The following is a 23,454-nucleotide window of genomic DNA, read 5'->3' on the forward strand; positions in this document are numbered from 1 at the left end:
CAGAGGGTTAGAGGTCCGGAGATGGGCTGAGGGCTGCATTGAGGCCAGAAAATGGTGCGTGAAAGCCCTGCTCTAGCCTCAATTGAAAGTGCTCTCAGCGGAAGTATCGTCAGCAGGGCATAGGCAGAGATCAGAGATGGGCTGGAGGCTGCGTTGAGGCACAGTGCGATTATTTAGATCCCAAGATTGTGTGGCCGCAACACAATGGGGGCCTCCAGACCGGCCAGGCGCACGGAGGTTGAAGGCATGACTTGATGAGCCCTTCTCAATGGCTGAGGAGATCTGGTCACCGCCATATTAATTTAATCTTATTAATTTTAATTTAAACTTACTGAGCGCTCTATTTGGACATAAACCGGAGCCAGTTTTACAAACTCTATAATCCTAGACTGCATCACTTCAGATCATGCTCTTAAGATTCCCTGGTTGCCTAATATAAATGAAACTTTTAGTTTAAATTTTGATCTACCTGTTCTGAGGGACCAAGAAAGTAGCCTTTCTATTGCGAAGAGTATAATTAAGGCCTCTTTTGTGAATTATAAACTGGAGCGAAGAATGTGTGAAGAATACAGGAAGCAAACAGTAATGACATCTATTGAACGATTTGCCAGACGGCTGCCAATCAAATCTGGGTAACCAATAGCCAGGACCATTTTGTCCTAACCAGACTGCGGTTGGCCATTGTTCATCACTTGGTTGCCTTTCCTGATATGAATAAATGTCCTACAAGTTTGACCCCATGTCCCTGTGATGGTGTATAGACACAGAGCACGCAGCACTTTATTTTATTGTTTTTATGCAGGTTTGAGGAGACGTTACCTAAAACCAATTTTATTGCACAAAATATCAAGGATTTTAAAACCACTGCACGCCATATATTTGCACTCGAGTATCCTTTTGTATGTTTTAGTGCTGCACTTTATGTTTGGGGCGCTATACATCTCAGGAAAGGCATTGTACAGTAGTAGTACAAATTTAAAGGGCCTATTTATAGGTCACATATTTTATGATCTATTATGGTATCAGTTTTTGTGCCGAATAAAGAATTTGAATTGACACCTGATTTACAGGCAGCTCGCATAATCTTCATAAAGCAGGCTATAGGGCAAGTGGCCTGTGACATTAGTACATATAGGAGCGGTTAATCACTTCAAAGCCAATTACAGTCTATATTTGCAGAGGATCAACGTGACATCCAATGATAGTAATTCTTGTCAAAGTTGCTTTAACCTTCTCAAGCCTGCATTTCAATGCATACAAAGATGGAATTACTGCACAAGTCCATGCTACGAAAAACATTATGGCGTTCAGGGTTATTCTCAATACTTTTCCTGCAGTGGACTTCCTCTTATCCTTTGTTAGACCTGGCATCTTTGGCGTGATTACCCCTATCTTTTTGCCTCTGCCTCCTGTATTTTTCGATGCTGTGCTGGATTCGTTTTTGCTGGTTTAGATGCTTTGGACACTCGGCCACTGCTGATCAGTGCCCGAGTGTAAGTGCTCCCTATGTAAATTGTTATTCTGATTGGATATACATGTTTGGCATATTTGTATCACCATGAAGTCCCTAGTAAAGTGCACGGGGTGTGCCAGGGCCGGTGATGACAAATGCTACTAGTGGGCCTGCAGCACTGATTGTGCCACCCACAGGAGTAGCTCTAAAATGGTGTCTCGGGCCTGCCACTGCAGCGCCTACGGGCAGTTTAGAACTGCCATGTCCTCCTGGTCCGCGTCCCCGCGGACCAGGCCTAACCCTTCCCTTTTCGTGCACATCAGTCACCCCTATGGAAGGCCCAAGGTACCCCCCTGGGCAGGGTGTCGTGTATGCGAAAGGTAGAGCATGTACTAGGGCAGGTGACATGCTCTGGTAGTGAATTACGGCCATTTTCGTTTTTCACTATTGTAAGGCTATCTTGCTCCATAGGTTAACATGGGGGATGCTGGCTACAGTGGTTAACAGCATTTCTTCCCATAGGAACAAGATAGGACATAAGTATCTAGCATCCCTGAACTCAGAATTTAATAACGCATCTTTTAGGAAAGGTGGTTTTTAGATCCTGTGTTTGAGAACAGCACTTTTAGAAAGCTGCTGTTCTCTTGTCTGACCCTTCTGTGTGCCTGGGCCTGTTTGTGTATTGACTGTCTGGTTTGTGAGTGACAGGAGCTGGGGAATTCCCCCGGAGGCTGGATGAGTCAGCACTAGGCTGAATGAATGTAATTGCTACCTGAGTGGTGGGAGGAGTTAGCACCTGGGCTGAATAGGGCTGTGCCTGCCTGCCACAATGCTGGCTCCACCTCCTGCGGGGCGGCTGAGGACCCTGCCCCTCACTCTGAAAGGAAAGATGCAGCCAGCAAAACAAAGTGCTCAGGATCCACCCAGAACTGGTTCAGACCGGGCTCAGGGCCCACATGCACAGAGAGAACAAAGACTTTAGGGGTATAAGTACAGGACCCCTGACAACAGAAAATTAGATCATCCTGGAAATCAAGAAGGAACCTCTGCCAAGGAGAAAGCTGACTCTGAAGAAGGAAGACTGTCCTGCTGTTGCTCTGCTGGACTGACCTGCTGTTGCTTTGCTGCCAAGGAGAGGGGAAGGACTTTGCTGTGAGCTGTGTCCCCTGTCTTGTAAGGAATCTCCAAGGGCCTGAGAAGAGCTGGCTCCCTGTTTCCGAAGTCCCAGGAACAAAAGGACTTCACCCCCAGTCTCCCTGAACTCTGCTGAGAGAGTTCGGTCCTTCGTAGAGTGCTTGATCCAGTTGTGGGGCCTCTAGAAGTTGAACCTGAGCTGGGAAGCTTGAGACTAAGCTGAGAGACTTGTGAAGCTGAAAAGTGTTGCATTGCTCGCTTGCGGAGCGCATCCCCGACAGTGCGAGAAGTTTCCCGCCGCTCTGAAGGTCGAGATCGGCGCAGCGCCTGACATCGCTGCCGGAGCCGTCGCACCCTTCGTTTGCGGGACGCACCAGACCGGTGCGGGAGAATCGAACATCGCTGCGAGTGTCGTCGCAGAGCCTGTCGCCTGGGTGAGATCGCCGCACCGCTTGCTTGCGGACCGCATCACGTCGCTGCGAGCATCGTCGCAGAACCATCGCATCGAGGAGCTGCGAGAGAGAGGATCACCGCTGGACCGCGCATTGTCGCCCGGAGATCTTTGCAGCCCCTACGAGATCATCGCATCGTGCCTTTGCAAGAACAGACTTCCTACGGAACCTACGCACCGGAATCCACGCAAGCTGCCTTCCTCCCCATACAGACCGGATTCGTCGCCACACGCCCGCTGCTGTAGCGGGGCTGTCGCATCGCCTCCCCAGGGTCTCAGGAGTAACGCATCGCTTGTTTCCACCGCACCAGCTTCCTGCTCGTGGAACTTTGTTGCATCTAAAAGGTACTGTGAGTCAACGTGACGCAACTGTGAACTTTTCACGCATCTGTGGATTATTTGATCGTAACTTAAAGAACTATGATTACAACCTGAAGAACTCTTTTTGAAACCATATCCTTGAACCGTGTGTTGGATTTTTGACGTTTTGGTCTTGTGTAGTTTAGAATAAATATCTTTATTTTCCTAAACTGTTGTGGAATCAGTTTGTGGTGTTTTCACTGTGTTACTGTGAGTGTTGGTACAAATACTTTACGCATTGTCTCTGGTTAGCCTAGACTGCTCAGGCCAAGCTACCTTGAGGGCGAGCAGGGGTTATCTAAGAGGGTTATCTCCTTGCCCTGACTAGAAGCAAGGGTCTCTATTTGGATAGTGGTACCTACCTCTGCCAACTAGAGACCCCCAGTTGTAACATCCTTGATATGTAACATACCTGGGAAAGAGCTGTCAGTTGACATAGTGCACATAAGAAGACAGACGCCAGTAATTCTGTCTTTTGGAGTGCTAAGAGATAAGCTAATTAGCAAGCATTTTTAGCTGCTACAAGTAATGTCAGACTGCTGTATGCAATGGTCTCCGCCTGCATCCAGGATACTCAGGTACAGCTCGGTCAGAATCACAGATACTAAAGTATCTCTACGTGGATTGGCCACCTGGGACATGCACTACACAACACAGATAGAGCAGCCGCCTGGATGGGACATTCAACCTTCCTGCGTGTTAATCTTCAGCAAGAACCCCCGAGAAACAACAGGAGGATGGTACAGCTCAGTCAGAATCACAGATACTAAAGTATCTCTACGTGGATTGGCCACCTGGGACCTGCCCTAAACAACACAGATAGAGAAGCCGCCTGGATGGGACATTCAACCTTCCTGCGTGTTACCCTTCAGCAAGAACCCCCGAGAAACAAAAGGGGGATGGAGGTAGTCACAAGGGGCAACCATTGCAAGAGTCACTCTTTACAGAAACATGCAATATGAATTAACTTTTTTTTCACAAGCACTCAAAGCACAAATCTAAGACCCTGCCATTGCAGTTTAGAAAATACTTATGTCGAGGTGTATTGAGTACTTGTATAAACTACCTTTTTAAAATGATAAGTCCTATACTGGATGACTTATAAAAACAGTTTTTCCTACACACCACCATGACATCACTAAAGTGGTTTTGCCTCTATCTGCCAACATGGAAAGAAGTTTAGTATGAACCACACAGTACAACACCCATTTAATATTATTTTATAAACAAACGTATGTATTATTTTGCCAATGATAAGGTGAAATCTAAGATCCAGATTTAACCAGCCTATGAGAACAGCCATTCAAATCCCATCAGGGTGTCTATCAAGCCACTGCAATTCCCATGGTTCCCTGTATGAACGGGAGCATGGATGCCATTATCACGTGACCCAATGGACCACTAGGAACACCAAAATGAACTAGACATGGTGCACACTTTAAAGACCACCACAGAAGGACCTAAAATCGTGCAACCAGGATCACAGTGGGGCTCTAAACTAGGTGACTAAAAAGCCTGGCACACTTGACGCAGTGAGTACAGAGATTGGAGCCATGTACCAATCGTTTTATACTTGTAATGACAACCTCGCCCTGAGATTCCCCTCAACTTGGGGAACCATCCAAGTATTTTCTTGCATGCAGTATGAAGTGGAGTGTTTATAATACTCTGATGTAATTGTCTTGTGGGATGAAAAAGTTAGCATGATCGAAATCAGTGCTAAGATGTGTGTGTTCTTTGTTTTCCAAGCACTAATGTATATATTTAATGGGGAAAGTAGACATGCATTGTTATATGTTGTATTGTCTATATATTTTGCATCTGACTGACAGTTAGAGGACAAACACTAGAACCTATTACACCTCAGCTGAATGGACATTTAAAAACATGGTTTATGTAACATGTGATTGATCAATGTGAAAATTGGACTTGATGAGTTCTTCCCCTTTGTATATTACTTTTGCGTGTGAATTAGAGGATCACGAGGCAGTCCGACAATGGAGTTAGAGCACCAAAGTTATTTAAATTGCTTAATTCATATTTGTGCAATGGAGAACAACAATTTCTGTCAACTTTATAGGGCTATTTGATGCCATTTCCTGTGATGTCATTTCCTGTGGCGTTAGAGTGTATGAAAATTAGAGGGGCCTCAAACAATCGCTTTCCCCTAAAAATCCTGAACCCAAAAAAGTGTTGGTAGTTATACTTTGAAATATCTTTCAGCTATCCATCCTTCTAAGGCTGATAAAATGAGAATCAGTAAGTTGAATGACAACCGCTACTGTGTACAGTGATATTTGCCTGCACGACCATAATACAATACATCAAAAATATACACTAAAATGTTTCAGACTATAAAAGGCCAAAGCTTTTACCTTAATAAATGATATCTCTAGTCGAACATCCGGGTCCTGGACCTACCAGTCAGGTGTAACAATCAGGAGGCCAGAAGCATATTCGTACAAACTTAGAATCCTTCCTAGATATCATGACCTGCAAAGCAAAGGGAGGACTAACCATGCATGGCGACCTGGCGCCTCTGTAACTAGCTGATGCCCACAAATTGTCTGCACTTATAATGGTCTGCTTGGCTGCCCTTCTGTAGGGAAAGAATGTGCTTTCAATTGTTTATTGTTTCAACATCTGCTTTGCAGGATGCTTACCTGGACGCTGTCACCTGGCATGTGATGGTAAAGGAGAGAGGACAAGAAAAGTCAAAGGTTGTCTGGTTGACCACTTTTCTGTTTTTGGAGCGGGAGATGGCAGGTGGAGTGGGAGACCAGGACATACATTCACACCGGGGAACAGCCATGACAACGCGGGGATTACCCCGCAATGCCATTACAACGCAGGGATTACAACAAAAGTCGTTACAACCACTTTCGCTGGAGGGCGCTGTTGGATAGGGAATAGTTTAATTTTCTATCCAACACCTTCCCTACTGTCAACATGGGCTGGAGTTGGAATAGAAAATTAAACTATTCCACTATCCAGCGCCCTCCAGCGAAAGTCGTAACGACTTTCGTTGTAATCCCTACGTTGTAATGGCATGCGGGGTAAAAGCCCACGCTGTAACGTCATACAACCATTCACACCACCACACCTTGTATTTTCGTGTTGTAAAAATGAATGTGCTTAAAGTAAACTACATTAAGGCCACTTTACTGCTGCTTGTTACCAAGGGCAAAGTTAAGTACACCTGTTCTGGGTCACATCAGCTGAACTAACAGATCTGAAGCAATTATTTGTAAAAGAAAAGTCCAGTGCTGGACCATAGCATCCCTGGGGCAAGAGAATCATCTGGTAGACCTACTCAGGGTCAGACCTGGTTAGAAAATATGCCTGGGCACCCAACTAAAAGCGGCCCTCATTAGAGTACCAACCAGCTAAAAAGTGGCCCAAGTGGTCAAATGTTGGGCAGTTCTGAACTTGTACGTACTCTGTATCGGTGTTTGGCTGCACGCATTTGTGCTGTTTTTTGCGACATGAGGGAAATCCACAGTCTCAATCATAAAACAGGCCCACAAACAGCTAAAAAGCCAGCCTGCACTCGGACCTTTCAAACCAGCCCTTCTGTCATGCCACCGTGCCCTGTAGGCCAGTCCGACTCTGACCCGACTATGTGAATCAGTCCACACTTCCCTCATGCCATTCTTTAGCATAGGTATATAATGTGCCAATTGTACTCATTTCTTCCTCTTAAAACACATTTTGCCACAGTTTGAAAGGCACTTTTTCTGTAGCTGAATAGTGGACAAAGTGTGGAATAGAAGCTCGCCATAGGCCTCTTCCTAAATCATGCAAATACAAATATTTTTATTTTGAACCCTGCAAACCTAGGTTCTAATACCAGTTTCGGCATGTGACCAAAATGATGTGATAGTGAATTTATTGGTGTGTGTTATTGTGCTCAAACTGTACATTTGTATAATGTAAAAACTAACTACATATAGTGCTTTCAAGTAATATTACAATCATATGACTCATAATGTCGGATATACATCTAGCCAGCCTTGATATTATTCAGGTGTATTTCATGGCTTGATTGCCAGTCCCTTCTTTCTGGTCTCCCATTTTGCAGTTCACCTGCTACTTCACAATTGTGTGCATTACATGGTTTCGTGCATAATGTACTCAAATTCCAGGGCATTGGAGTGAGTGTAGCTGTTCATGTGACAAAGCATTGTCTTTGACACAAATCCTGTTCGGTATTTTGTCCTCTAAAGGTTGGTCTGATGGAGTGCACCCACGTTTTGTGTTTTTGGATTTCAACTAGACAACTTCGTTTCAAGTTGCATTACTGAAAAAGTACTGAGGCATTAATCTGTGAATAAACTATTGTTTAAAAAATTGAACTTCAAATCTCCTCAGAAGAGGTCCACAAAGACGAAAACAGAAACGTCACTGAAACAATAAACAAAAGTGAGGCATCTACACTAGTAGTAAGTTAAGTGTGAGGAAATGTGCTACCACAAGATTAAGTATGAGACCTTGATTACTGAGATGTGAGTATACGATAATGAAACCAAGGATTGGATGTAACTGTGAATGAGCAAATTGCAAAATATTTAACTAAACAACCCACAATGCATTGAGCGGCCACAAACGGACGAAGGGCTATACAGCTATGAAATATACCTGGAATTATTAAGTCTGGTTTAATGAGGTACACCAAGCAGCGGCCGGTGGATGGTAAGTGCGGCGGGCGTGGAGGGATGGGATGTCGACAGACGACAGAATAGGGAAAATTAAATAAATTATTCCAAATCCTTCATCTGTCGACACCGCCCCTGCCCCACTGTGCTTACCTGCACCGGCCGCTGCTGGGTAGACCTGTATTGTGAGGTTTCGATTTTAGAATACTGTGTTGCTCTCCCACACCTCTTCATCATAGTCTCGTTTTTGTAATGTGATTCAAAACAGATGCTCTGCATGAGGCGGGTCAGCTTAGCCAATGCCTGAGCAGTGCCCATTCTTTATGGGCGGAGTCTTACTGCGCTATGTTACACACTTCTCTGTATGAGGGGGGCGTTGTACAACTGTTGCCAATGCTGCACGTGCTTTAGGAAAGTAAAGCATGTTCTATGACTGGTCCAATGGCAGATAGAGTAACCTCATTGCTCCCTGATAGTAAGTACAGAGGGAGACAGGTGGACATATGAGATCGAGGAGGTGGATGGAAGAGCCACAGGGGCTACAATGCAAAAACAATAAATGAGAATGAGGGGGTCATTCATGAGTCAACAAGGAGTTCAATTGCCACTCGATGGTGTGGCTTGGCATTCATGAGGACTACTTTGCATTCCCTATGAGTGAACTAATTTCACAATTAATCTGTTAAAGTAAGCGTGCCTTCAGCTTTTGCTTCTTCTGTAACTCGCGCCTTTTAGCATACCATTGTCTCTAGTACTGAATAATATTTTTTTAGGAAAGCATGCAATAACTTAATTTTCCCTCCATGCAACCAGCCTTGCTAATATCCAGCTGCCCACCCCTTACCTGTTTGTCTCAGAATGCCGGCTGCCTGAGCAGCCGCTTTGGGGTGGCTCCGCAGGGGTGTAGGCTGCTGTTTTACATGCACGGGAACATCCAGTCCAATGTCCCTAAGCACACAATGGAAAAGAAAGACCTAGGGGTACCAAGGTGGAGGCCAAGTGATGGAGTGCTGAATGGTAAACACTGAGGAAGGAAGATGAACGTGTATTCTAAGTGCGAAGTGTGGGTGACTTTGGTAAAGACATGTAAGGATCATGCAAAAACATGGGGAGCTTTAAGTTCGAAAGCCCTTATAAACATGTACAGCTGGGAACCCCTCCTGTTGTTCACCTTCCTCTCCTGAAGTCCCCAGTGTTTCTGATTTTTAGCTACATATTTTATGGATCTCTCATCCCTAGCGACTCCATATGGTAGATTGGTGTCACAGCCTCACCCCTTGAATGAGCCTTGAGAGGGTAGACCTTCAATGGTCATCCTAGAGATGGTCCAACAATGGTCGCCATTGTGAATACTGTTTTTCAAAAATTACGAAAAAACTGCTTGGCCTAACTTAGGGCAACTTTGGTTCTGTCGACCATCTTGGATGCGAAACCTGGGTGTACCCAATGTGACCATTTCTATCGTTTATACTCTTTATAATAAAGATTCTGTTAGCCTTTTTATAAAAGACTGAGACTTTCCCAGCAGCACAGGATGAGCACGTAGCTCTCCAAGGACAACCCAATGGTCCAAGACTGAATAACAAAGTAGCAAATTCATACTTCATGTGAACAACTGAATTCAAAGTAGTAGTATGGTGAGAGAACTCCCAAATGTACTCTGTAGTAAATGTTTATTTGTACACACTTCTCATTGGTCGAAAGCCTGTGAACCAAGTACATCAACGTAGTGAATGTATGAAATTCTGTTTACAACCTCTCAAGTATGTGGTTTCTCCATGTGGTTGGGTTTTCCATTTTCCCAACCTTTGGAGGTGAATCTAGGCCGGGTTGCTGGTGCCAGTGAGCTCTTTGATAACTAATTATTATTCTGCCAGTCAATTGATTCTATTAATTGAAGGCCCAGCTTATGCTTATCTGTAATTAAATTACTTTAAGTAAATCTTTAACTTAGAGGCCAAGTCCTTGCTGGCGGTAGTGGACATATTTTTGGGGTACCTTGGTGCACAATAGGGGTATTTCTTTAGGCTTCAAATCAGACCAATGGGTCCTTTTGTGTATGTAATGGTCAGAAACCTTGTGAGCGGTCATCTCCTGTGTAATTACTTCACTAGCAATAGATGGTATGAGTTCTGATATTGAGGCACACAGTTATTAAAGATGCACCTGCTTTTAGGGTTACTCAGATATGTTCGCAAACATTATAAAACACTTTCACAGAGAAAACCAGTGCAGTCCACAGAGGAAACACCCATCCCCCAATTAATCTTCGTGTCTTTCGTTCTTTCATGTAGTCTGGAGGAAATGTTTATAACAGTGGTTCTTTACTTTTTGACTTCTGAAAGCCCATCCTCCCAACGCCCCTCAAACCCTGCCCATGGAATGATAACTGGAATCATAGGCCCTACTCTAAGCAATTTCTATGATTTGAACCTCAGAACAATACAGAAAAATACAGAAAAAAGTATACATCAAATAGACAAACTATGAAACATTCTCTTTAGTTCACAAACAAAGAAATATTAACATAATCTAATTGTTAATTCTAATCAGAAGGTTGGGAGTTTTCACAGATAAACTTTATTCTATGAAAGGTAAAGCTATATGCTAGACTCTAGCATGTCACTTTGTCTTTTTTGATCCTAATACATGCTATCGTTTTGTCTGTGCATACAAATGCTTACCCGGAGGCCACTAGCCACATCCACACTAGACTATTTGCGGTCCTTGCACGGCATCCACAAATTAAGTTAAGGATACCAACATATGTATTAGCGTCCAGTTTCAAATTCCTCCACATTTACAGAGCATTCTAAAATTTGTGATTTTAGATTTAGTTTTTTATGTATTTTATGCTTTATTAATCTCCTAATAATATTTAATTGTCGAAACAGCTGATGACACCCTAAGCCTAAGTAGATGTTGCAGGTCAGTGGATCCCAATTTTAAAACCGCTGGTATGGAGCCTTTCTGAAAGAAAAGCCCGGAGTTTTTACCTGTAGCCTTTGTACGTTGAAAGAGTCCCCTGCTGTCCCGGACTTTTTCATCTGCCTACCCCCTCCCCTCCAACCCTTTTTATGCGACGTGCTTGCACTGATTAAATAATTTGCACGAACCTGGTCCGTGTCTGCGTGAATCTGTGGTGAGAGGGGGATCCCTGGCCTATGGAATCAAAACGCTGCTCTATGGATATATGTATATATGTATATATAAATATATATATATACACACACTTTATATTTTATACTTCAGGACCTGCTCAATTGTTTGGGATTACCATACCTCTAGCTGGAGAGTCCACATGAGAAGCACAGGAGAAAGGAAGAAAGAGAGAGAGGGTCAAATCAACGTCAAACTTTTCACAAATAAACTACACACCACTAGACAGTTGGCGCCATCAACAGGTTCAGTGCACACCCAAAGACTTTTTTCCATTAACCTCCCATTAGCCCCTTCTTTTGCAGTAGTACCCGGGCTTGTCTAGAAATTGAGCAATTGCAAGAAATGCCAGAATCTCAGAAAAGTTAACAGAGCCAGGTAGGTCAGGCACAAGTCAAGCAAATGTCAATAGAAAGGACAAAATTGCTAAGTCAGTCACATGTCGGACACTTATTTCACATATGATTTCACTTTTGGAGACACAAGCCTAACACTGACTGGTTCTGCCCAGGTCTATCAGATTTTCGAAGGTGTGGCCTATCCCTGTAGGTTGCTGTCTACCTTCGATTATCTGCTGTGAACAGATATTATGGGCAAGGTAGCTGTAACCTTGGGATTAAAGAATCTACTACTTTACCTTCCACATGTTGGCTTCCTTGCCATAGACGACCGCCATGTTGTCCACCTTATTCATCTTGACATATTGCTTTTCGGTGTCATTAAGCTCCTCGGAAACGAAACCCATGAAGGAATTGTCTGGCGTGTGAGCTAGAAAAAACAAAAGCAAACACAGGTCAGTGTAAGTGAAAATTCTTGCACTCTTCTTTTAACTCATGCATTACCTTAGGGTTCAAAGGACAGCACAGAAGAAGTTGTTGTGTCATTTAAGCTTTGTCCGATGACCATCTAATCATTTGCAGGGATCAAAAACTGTTACAAGGTGCTAACACTGGTGCATATGGGGAGTTTATCACTGATGTATTGACAGTGGCGGTTCTTCCGCTAAGGCAGAGGAGTGTGGCCCACTGATTTCTAGCAGTGTAAGAAAAAAAATGATAATAACTCAATGTTATTATTATTCTATTTTTTCTTGTTGCGGGTGCTGCTGCCTTGGGGGGCGGGGTGGGGCTGCTCTGCTGAGCGAGCAGGAGAAGGGAGGATTAGTTTTCACTCCCTACACGCGCATGAATTTTTGGCCAGTCGTGGCTGGAGAACATGCTCAGGCCCCCAATCCCTGTCTGAGCACCAAACCACAGAGTTCAGACCAATCACAATGCTGCATTGCAGTTTTGTGATCGGATTACAATAGCCTGAGTGCTTCCTGGGTCATTTCTGTTCCGGCTGGAGGAAGGATTGGAAAGACACCATGAGGATGAGGCGACGTGGACAGGAGGTACGTTTGATTTAATTTCTTATTTACCCCTCTCACCCTTGCCGCCCCTTTCTGTGTCAGCCTCCACTGCATATCGGGACGATTCACAAAGAAAGAAGTAAATCTAGAGTTGTCGAGTTACACCTACGTCCAAGTGTAGATTTAATTCCTTCTGGAATTCATAAGAATTCCCAGGAGTCTGCACAGAAAGCTACACCTTGCACAGATTTCCATGCAGATCCCTGGGAAGATCATGTGATACTCCATTAGGGATCCCACGCCCACTGTGCAGAATTCCCCATTGCAGAGAACTCTGCACTTGGAAAATAGGAACCCCTGTAAAAATGCATATGTGTTTTTTCTCTACTTGGAAATATTTTGCCCAGTGAAGAAACTCCTTTCCGATACCCACACTGAATCTGGGATGATTCATTCCTCACCCCACCCTGAAGAGAGATTTACACCAGCAATATAAACCTATCGTGACTGGAAAGTGGCATTTGGGGAATTCGCGAATGCCCACAAACATAGCTGTTTGCGTTTGTCCCCAAAATTCAGAGCAACCTCAGAACCCCTGTATTTCTAACTTTTGTGTGGGATTTACAGATGAGCAGAACTCGTAGTGGACATCTCCTTACCCCAAAATGGTCTTCTGCCTGGCAAGAATGTATTTACCTTTTGGTTGTTGTAAGCAAGACAAATTCAGTAGTAAACTTACGTGTACAGTCACATTTACCTCAGTAAACACCAACATGTCCTAAAAATCGTTTACAAAAATATTATCTCATTGTGTGTAGGCTTTCTAGAATTAACTGCAAATGGGCAATATTCTTGTTAATGATATTTACAACACAATATTTCTTTCAGACTATATTTTTGCCGTAACATACGGAGATTCTGGTTCTAAAACAGCTTAGCAAGCAATAGCTAAGGGGGCAAGGTAAGGGGTGTCCTGAAATAGCAGAAGGTAAAGCAGGTCAGTGTAAGGGGTATTTATAGCGATCCATGAGGCTCACAGTACTGGATTGGCAGAACAGGAGGTGCTTCTGTATTAATAGAGTTGCATGTGATAGCAGTACATTCCACAGGGGCGTGTGTGCGTGGGCACAGAACTGAAGTAGAAGAAGATAAGGCTTTTCAGTATCAACAGAGCTGTGTGTGATACTTAACAAGAGCATATGTGTGCGAGCATAGAACTGACATTGCTGAAGATGAGGTATTTCCATATTAATAAAGCTGTATGTGATAGTGGTACATTTAGCATGTGTGTGCGTGAGCACTGAACTGACATAGAAGATGAGGCATTACTGCATTAATGGGTAGTGTCAGAGACAGAGAAGTCCCACTTCCTTGTGAGCAGGCCTGCAATAAAAAAAACTGCCGACTAGGTGGGCCGCCCAGAGGAGCGAAGAGGCTCCCGCTATTGGAGGAGCCGAGCAATATTGTACCGGATGTGCTAAGCCCAGGAGAGACTCAGGGGCAGCACAAGTAGTGACAACCCAGGGTGTGGCATGCCATTTGTGGAGCCACTTGAAAATATTGATTCCAGGGCTGCAGGGGGGGTTGAGGGGGGGGGGGCGGGTTGACTACAGTGGGATGGCCCGGTACTGCGCTAAAATCCCAAGGCTAACTTGGGAGCAGCGAGTCCCTCATGGGTTAGACAACAAGATCTGTGTAGCATCCTACTTTAGTACTTTAGAGGAGAGGGTGAAGAGGAATCGGTAACCCAGAAACTCTGGGTGATGGAGCGCCCCCTTGGGGCATGGAGATAGTGTGGGGTGAAGTCTGCCCACATGACAGAGTGAGGCACGTTGCCAAAATCTTAGATATGCATTTATACCTGGCCTGAACTCCTGCCGACATAAAACAATGCCACATTGAAGTAAGTGTTGGTGGCACAGCATGTTGATGAGCTTGGTGGCAGGACACATGGAGGTCGTTGTTGCACCCCCAAGGAGAAGGGGAGCACAAGAAGAGAGTAGGAGGAGGGAATGCTGGAAGGCTGCAGGGAGGAGGAATTTGCACCGGCAGGCCCAACCACCCTCCCTAGCCGACCCACACCTCCCAGGAAGGTAACAGTGATTACTACCCTTCCGTCCTACTAGGATTTAAAGGATCGCCATTTAAGGGCACCTTGGTTGTTTCTAGGTGGCCCACATTGTCGGACAGCTTTCCATGCTTTCACACACACTCCCACTGGACATTCTGGCAAAAGGAAAGGCGGGGCAGAGGCATACAACAAAATAAAATGGATAAGTATTTGGTGCAGCGAGTGTCTATGGATACAGCCTTGATGGCATGGGAGAAACCACCTCTGGATGGACAAAACGAGGCCCTTACAAAACCAGACACATCTTTGGAAGACATAATCATAGAAATCCGGGCCTGAGGTGTTCGCTGGAACCGTAAATTGAATCAGTGACAACTGAGGATCCCCTTCTCAGAGCAGACCTAAAAAAATGGGAGCGAGAGAGGGCTAAATGCTGAGAAATCCCTTCTCGACCTATGAAGTGGTGCTAAGAGCTCAAGAAGGCCTTGGCTGGTCTAACCCTAGAAAAGTAAGAAATATTGGCAAAATACAAGTGGTGGGGACTCCTGAGTGGGATGAAGGGCCTAGTGCTGAACTGTTTTTGGACGATGTCATAGTACAGACTTTAAAACCAAAGGGCCTGTCTAAATTCTTTCCATTAAAGAATGCTCATAGAACTACAATTCCTTCCCAACTCCCAGGGAGGCAATCTAGAAGCATGAGAGCACGAATCTTTAATCACTGTGACAGGAACATCATTCTACAGGCTTCTGGACTACAAGATAATCTGCAATTTGAAAATGCAACTATCAGAATTTTTCCAGCCTTAACGCTGAAAGAGCGTAGCTCTCATGATGTGAAGAAAGTGCTCAGGGAAAGGGAACTGAAGTACATGATGCTATTCCCTGTGAAATTGCTCACTAAAAAGGAGGATAAGCAGCCCTTGGGATCGACCGGAATTACATCCAATACCAGCAGCAGAATCATACCAAGCTCCAACAAGGGAAACATTGTCCCGCACAATCATAATACGCCCTGAGGAGGACTGACGCACCGTACAAGACAGAGCTGGCAGCGGGGGAAGGCCAACAACCCTGGGCATCTGCTCTTGGAACATCAACGGTCTAACCACAAAAATGGATGACCCAGAGTTTCAGCACTGCATCTCCCTCTATGATATAATAACCCTTAAAGAAACCTTGCTGAAGGTCCCACAGCACATCAAGGGCTATACATGCTTTGACACACCAGCCGCAAGGACTAGCAAATTCGGCCACCACTCAGGAGGACTGGCCACCTATGTCTCTACCACAACCATAGCTTCAGCAACCCTTATGGACTCATTTTCAAACACAACATTAACAGTCACAATAAGACTTGTCCTTGAGAACAAAGAAGAGAGGGTATGCATAATCAACTCATACGTCCATCCAAAAAATAAAGCAAAAGACTCATCCAAAATTTCTAAACAACTGGCTGAGTAAACTACCCAGATGGAAAATCCACTCTTCCTCCTGACAGGGGACCTAAATCAAGATCTATTTGGCTCGTCAGAAGGAGAGGAAGCACTGGCCCTAAACAGAATTTATAATATACCATCGCAAAGCAACCCACCAGACAGGAAAATACATCGCAACAGCCTTTTTCTTCACGACCTAGAACATCTAAACCTTCGGGCACTGAATGGAAGATTTTCGACAGATTCTCCACCAATAAAATCCTTTTACTCGACTACAACGAGTTCCATTTTGGACTATACTTTTGCCAGCCCAAACATCTCGGGGTTCATAATGGGAGATAAGGACGACAGCGACCACCGCCCTCAGGAATACCAAATAACATCAAACACGCCGAACCTAATCAGGCCAGATACAACTATGTGGCCAATCTACTCATTGAATCAAAAAAGGATCAAATGCACACCAGTCAATTCGACCGCCAATGCCAAAGCGGCACTCCAACTTTTCAATACTCAAAAATCAACTGCAGACGGACATATCACCTACTGGAATCACTTCACTGCTACACTGCTAAAAAAGCTTGCAGTCACTGTCAATCTAAAAGAAAATCTTCGCAAAGAGTGCAGCAAGAACAATATAAAGAAGGAACAGAGAGCAAAACTAAAGAAGCTAAAAAGATCAGTAAACCTGACGCTACGGAAGTTGAGAATAGCCCCTAACAACATTAGCCTACGAGCAGAGTTGAAACATCATAGGGCAGTGCTCAAACAAACAAAATGGAGCTTCAAGAGAGATGGTAAAAATGAGCTCTGGGCTAAACTCCTTTACGATACAAATACCAACAACAGTGACCACTTCTGGCAAACAGTGAATAGGATCATGGGCCCGCAGCACAAAGAAATAGGATCTCACATCACTGAAGAGACCCGGGTTAAATACCTCTCCAGCCACTTCAATGAGCACACGGAGCAGCTAGGAGCTCCAACGAAAACCAGTAAGATTGTAGAGATAAACCGTGAAACGCATACACTAGAAACACAGGGTCAACCCTTTTTAGGCACAAACATCCACCTCCCAGAGAATTTGAGAATCCAGCAAACAGCCTTAATCAAATAGCAGATAGCCAAAGGCAGGAAAGAAGGTGCCCCGGGACCAAATGGCATCCCACCTGCCCTCTACAAAGTAAAGAACAAATAGTGGGCGGACATCATGCAACTTTTATTCGCAGAAATCAGGCTACTAAACAGAATCCCAGAATCCTGGAGGGGGTTGATGATTGTTCCTATATACAAAAAAGGAGACAAGTCTGACCCAAACAACTACCGCTTAGTAGCCCTTCTTGATAACGAGGCAAAATACTTTGCCGCACCATACTAGAGGAGATCGTACTTTGGGCTGAGTCTAATCTGATTATACCACTCAATCCGACTGGCTTTCGGAAAAAAACTGGAACAGCAACAAACATCTTCGCCATTTCACTAATTATTGACGCAGCAAAATCTTCCAAGCTCCAGTTACACTTGTGCTATATCGACTTCAGCGCAGCATTCGATAACATCGATGGGGGAAACTGGCACAATGGGGTCTACCGCAGTCGACCCTACGCATGCTGATGCTTCTCCATACGTAAACCTGGGTGCAGGTGAAACTAGGTAGCGGCACACACCTGTCCTCAAAAGTACGAACTACCAAAGGACTTAAACAAGGGTGTGTGCTTGCACCAATTCTGTTGAACCTTTCATGGAGGATCTGCCGAGAATGCTCGACGCTTGTTACTCCCACTCTGAGCAATCTTCTGAATGCAGACGACATAGTGCTACTTAGCCATACCTACATTGGTCTTCAACGTCTTCTGATTGCAATGGAAAAATACGCCATGGAAAACAACCTAAAAATAAACCTCAGCAAAACTCGCACAATGTCAATCAACAGCAACAAAAACAACAGAAGAGCTGGTCTCTCAGCGGTCTAAAAATTGAGCCTGCCGGCGTGTACAAATATCTGGGAGTCATCTTTGACAAAGAAGGCACTTTCATGCTCCAGAAGCAGGAAATATGAAGGAGAGGTTCATTGATTGCTTTCACGATGAAAAACCTGGCAATTCAATTGATGGATCCGACTCTGACCCCTTTCTTGAAAGTAATCAAAACAAAGCTGCTTCCCTCGATTACCTATGGTAGCAAGGCTATGCGGGGAAGAGACTCCAAAGACCTGGACAGTATACAGGTTAAAGCTTACAGAACAATGTTCCCGCTCCCGCCTTATACATCTCCAGCTCAAATAAGACTGGAATTTGGCCTGCAAAAGCAAGAACTAGCCAGGAACGGGCATACATCATTTGCTTGCATACACTTGGTAGTGCCACTTCAGATACACTAAACTCTCTGCTATGGCAGGATATACAAAGCAGGGATGCTTCTGAGGCAAGAACTTATCTTCACGCAGCATTGGAAGCTACCAAACTCTCGGAGCTCTGGGACACGCAACTTGGCCATAGCACTTTCAAAAAACTAGTCTGGAAAAATGTCAAATCACTCTCCTTACTGGAGGATAAGGCACTATTCTCAAAAAGATCAGGAGCAGGGCATTCTGAGGTGACGCTGTGGGAGCCCTACAAAACAGTTGTTGTTGTGCAGGCATTATCACTGTTCGCAGGAGAGAAAACAAAGAAGAGGGAAAATTTGGAAGAGCTGGGAATGGAGATCCTATAAATTAAATGCCACCTCCTCTCGAGAGCGGAGGCAGACTGACCCACCGGCTGCGACTGAAGAAACAAGAATACAATACCTTGACAAAGATGGCACTCGCGCTGCCTTTCTATCTTCCCAACACAGGCTTTAAAAAGTGGAGAATAAATCAGGAAACCTTTTGGTCTGGCTGGGGCCAAGGGAGCAAAATAGGAACTGGGTCTTAGAGATTAAGAACCAAACTGGGTGGCCCCATTTAGGAGAAATGTTGAAATTGCAGAAGAATATGTCCAATATCTACAGCCACAAAGAGCCCAGAGGATAAAAAAGGCTTCTCAAGTTCTCGCTATCAACCAACCTTTAGAAGCTGAAATTGGAGCAGATGAAATAGGGACGGCTATAATAGAATTACAAAAGGGAAAGTTGCTTCGGCCGAACGGCCCACTGATTGAGCTATACGAAAGCATGGCCACCACTTTGTCCACACACATGCTCCAGATGTTTCTTTGAGTTAGAGGTCAGCATGGGCTGCTGCATGATCAGAGACTGGCACTATAGTAGCAGTAGTAAAAGAAGGCAAGCCACCTGATGAATTCGACTCGTACAGACCAATCTCACTGCGAAATGTGGAAGCCAAAGTCTTAGCCATAGTCCCTCTGACTAGGCTAAAGAGAGTTTTATAAACTATGGTCCATCCAGATCAATCAGGCTTTATGCCAAGTAGTGGCACAAAGCTCAAATTGAGATGAATTTATGGGGTTCTGGGTTACATGGGGGAAGTGCAGGAACCGATTTTGTTGCCACTAGACACTTCTAAGGTGTTTGACACCCTGAAATGGGCTTATAGGTTTGCAGTCTTGGAAAGATTGGAATTTGTGCCTAAAATAGACAATAGAAAGAACTCTTGCATGGGAAGTCATTGACCAGGGTAAAGGGGAATGATGCTTCTTCCAGTCAATTCAAGCAAGATGAGGTACCACACAGTGATGCCCACTATTACCCATGATTTTTACACTGGCACTCAAGCTACGACGGGTTATCAGAAAGGGATGCCTCCTATCTTCCATGTTTATGAGACTGGCACAAGAGCCTCTCATAGCCTGTATTAGGGAGGATCCTCAGATAAGGGGTTTGAGTTAGAACAATGCATGAAAGAGCAAATATCCTCATATACAAACTATTGTCTGCTCTATGTGGCAGACCCAGAGAAGCCCATCTCTAGAATACTACAACTATTTCAAGATTTGGGAAAGTATTCTGGGTATAGGATAAACTGGGGAAAGTCTACTATGTACTTAGTGACTGATGACCTTCTAAGGCTGTTGGTTGAGTGTCAGATGCCTATTGAGATGGAAGGTCTTCAATAACTTGGTATTTATATGACGAGAGATGAACAGATTTTCTTGGAGCAGAACTTTTATACTCTGCTTGCGATGTTCAAGGTAAATGCCCAACATTGGCAGAGGCTGAGTTTTTGTTCCTGGGTAGGACAGTCATCCCATGGTAAAGCATTTGATCTAAATATCAATTGGCAGAATCAGAAATATATAGATATCTACGGGTGTGGCTAGTACTAGGGTCACATTTCAAAAAAGGGACTGAGTTAGCAGAGTCTATTCCATAAGAGGACTGGATACTGACTTATCCACTACCAAAGTGAGCACTGCTGATCTTTAAATTGGCACCGAATAACTCTCATGACAACCTGGTTAAACTAAAGGCTAATTGGGCAGCAGATGTAGGGGATTTTGAGGAGAATAAATGGGAAGATGCTCTGAGCGTCTGCGTATCCGAGTGATACGATCTGGCTTCTGTCTCACACAGCTCTGCGTTCTCCATTGATCATATTACTTTAGAGTCATTCTATGTAGAATTGGAAAGAGTGACTTTGAGCTTTGTGTGACAGGATGTGCTTAAGTGGGTTCCCTTTTTTTATATCCTTTGGGCGTGTCCCAACATACAGTGTTATAGAATGAAATTGTGAAATGCATGGGAAAGGTAATCAGCACTAGAGTTGGGTCTTTGGCCAAATTTTTTATGTTACACATTTGGGAGGAAGAAAATGTCCTCAAATATCTGTTGCTGGGGTGCCTCGGAAAGTGGGGTAAGATTTGGGGTGCCCAGCAATCTTAAATGAATGAATAAAAGTGTCTTGTCTAAGGAGCATCCCAGGGATGTGAGCTGGGAGAGATATTAAATGGCTTATAGGTTCAAAAGATGTGTTTTTAGCTTTTTCTTAAATATGTCCACAGTAGGATCCTGTCCTTGGACGATGGTAAGGTGTTCTAAGCCTTGGCTTCCAGGAAGTAAAAGGAGTGTCCTCCATTCCTAGCCCTGATGATCTTGGAATTTTCAGAATGCCTATTGAGACAGTGTGCTGTGCATGTGTGGGGGTGTATTCTTAAGACACGCGTGAAGGAAAGTGGGTCTCTTAGTACACTAGAGCCATGAAGGTAATATGCAGTGACTTGTAAAGAGTTCTCTTCTCGACCAAGAGCCAGTGTAGATTCTTCTATGTCTGGCTCAACGAGTGTCAGCAGAGAGATCTAATAGTACCACCTGTGCTTTATTGCCCTGATCCTGATGAAATTCGTGCCCAAATCCTGGCCTAAACCCAGACTGCGTAGGATGTAATAGTTTGTTCTCCTTTAAATAGGTCAACATCTACTTATTAGCCTGTTTTTCGAGAACACACTGGAAGCAGGGTAATGGCCCTATAGTAGGAGGGTTTGACTGGTCAGCCCCAACTTTCTTTAGCAGGGGGACTACCTGAGCCTTCTTCCATCCGGCAGACACTGAAGCTGAAGCCAGGGAACAGTTTAGTACCTCCATAACCCTTGAGCTAATTTCCAGCCCCAGTTTTTCAAAGGCGCCTGGTAGGGAACAGTGGCAGTGGGGTGAGGGTGCAGGCGGGGGAGAGTTCAAAAAAAAGAAAAAGAAGACTTACCTGCCGCCAGCCACGGCCTCTTCTCCATACTCACTGTTTTTCCCGGCTCCCAGCAGCCCTGGGTTCACAGTATCCCCAGCCAATCACAAGCATGACAGCAGCATTGTGATTGGTCTGAGCGGCGTGGTTCAGCTCTAAGAGAGGGAGTGGGAGCCAGTGCATGTTTGCCACCCACGCTGTGCAATACAGCCCGATGGAGAACATGCTAAGTGTGTATGATGGTTTAGCTGGCCAAACGGTCATGCACACTTATGGCGTATCAACCACTCCTCCTCCCTCTGATGTCATGTGAGGACCACCCACCCTAACCTGGCTGCAAGCTCCATTTTCAAAATAAAATGATAGTAACATTCTGTTATTATCATTTTATTTTTCCTTTGCTCTGCTCGGAGAGCGGTGGGGCAACGCCCCTCCACCTCAGTGGAGGGGCCCCACTGCAGATTTTATTTAAAAACAGGCAGGACATGGACCTAAAGTTGAATCCAAGTTTCACCTGGCCAAGAGCTGCACTGTTTCATCCACACTAAGAGGGGCATAAGAGAAGAGGGGATAAGCAACATTTAATGGGGAAACGCCTACTGTAACTGGCTTCGCAGACTCAGAGACCAGCTTAAATTTTCTGTAAATGTTCTGGATCTTATCAGTAAGGTAGTCTGCTAGAGAGTTACATAGCGCCTGAGAAGGAGGGGTATGTTGATGACAAGAACTAGGCACCAAGAATGTTTTTACTATTTTAAGGATCTCCCTGGGTTCATTAGAAGCTTCGGATATCTACAGAGTAAATTTCATAGCTTGTAAGGACCAGATTTTTTTCCTGAACAGTTTCAGGGCGGACTTTTAGGCCCCTTTGTCATCGACATTGTAGTTAGCCTTCCAGATTCTTTTGAGCATTTTACAATTGTGCTCGCCCTCCCTTAGCTCCCCAGTAAACCGTGTAGCCGGGAGTGTTGCATGTTTCTCTAAGGATCTATTATAGGGTGCAATCTTATTCAGTGCTGCCTTAATCTTGTTGCTAAGTGTGTCCAGATCTACCTCAGTAAACCTTGGCAGTGTCATACGAGAGTCAACAGCCTGTCTGAAAGTGGTTTCCGTGATTTTATGCCAGGCCCTTGTTTTATCTTCTTGGACTGGGTAAGAGTGGTCTGTTTAATTCAGACACTCTGTTCATCACCACCCCCTTTTCTGAATCGTTTTTGGCCACTATAGGTGTGGCAGGGTATACTCAGACATGAGTCCCTTTCCCACTGCACCATCAGGATTCAAGCAAGCCGGGCCGAAGAAGGCTGAAATGCCAGAAACCGGTCCCCGGTAGCTTGTCTCCTTTCTGGTGAAGAATTGGCTTGGTAGTTTAGTCTGCCCTGTTCCCATGATGCACTGGGCCAGGGACAGACTGATTTGCATATAGCCAGGTTCTGAACTGGGATGGTGCAGTGAGATAAATAACGGTGATGGATCAAGCCCTGATCTTTGGACTGGGTAAGAGTGGTCTGCTTAATTCAGACACTCTGTTCATCACCACCCCCTTTTCTGAATCGTTTTTGGCCACTATAGGTGTGGCAGGGTATACTCAGACATGAGTCCCTTTCTCACTGCACCATCAGGATTCAAGCAAGCCGGGCCGAAGAAGGCTGAAATGCCAGAAACCGGTCCCCGGTAGCTTGTCTCCTTTCTGGTGAAGAATTGGCTTGGTAGTTTAGTCTGCCCTGTTCCCATGATGCACTGGGCCAGGGACAGACTGATTTGCATA

The 23,454-nt window shown here is 44.7% G+C and overlaps 1 protein-coding gene across 2 annotated transcripts in view; it reads right to left on the reverse strand.

The window, feature by feature from the left end:
• MGAT5B (alpha-1,6-mannosylglycoprotein 6-beta-N-acetylglucosaminyltransferase B) overlaps positions 1 to 23,454 on the reverse strand; it is a 795,006-nt gene that overhangs the window by 199,803 nt on the left and 571,749 nt on the right. For both annotated transcript variants that reach the window (XM_086930672.1, XM_086930673.1), the window contains exon 11: positions 11,850 to 11,980. In XM_086930672.1, coding sequence (XP_086786798.1) covers positions 11,850 to 11,980 — 131 coding nt within the window. The remainder of the gene's footprint in view (positions 1 to 11,849; positions 11,981 to 23,454) is intronic.

The sequence above is a fragment of the Lissotriton vulgaris genome, chromosome 7, assembly GCF_964263255.1.
Source record: "Lissotriton vulgaris chromosome 7, aLisVul1.2, whole genome shotgun sequence".
In the NCBI taxonomy this organism is placed as follows: domain Eukaryota; kingdom Metazoa; phylum Chordata; class Amphibia; order Caudata; family Salamandridae; genus Lissotriton; species Lissotriton vulgaris.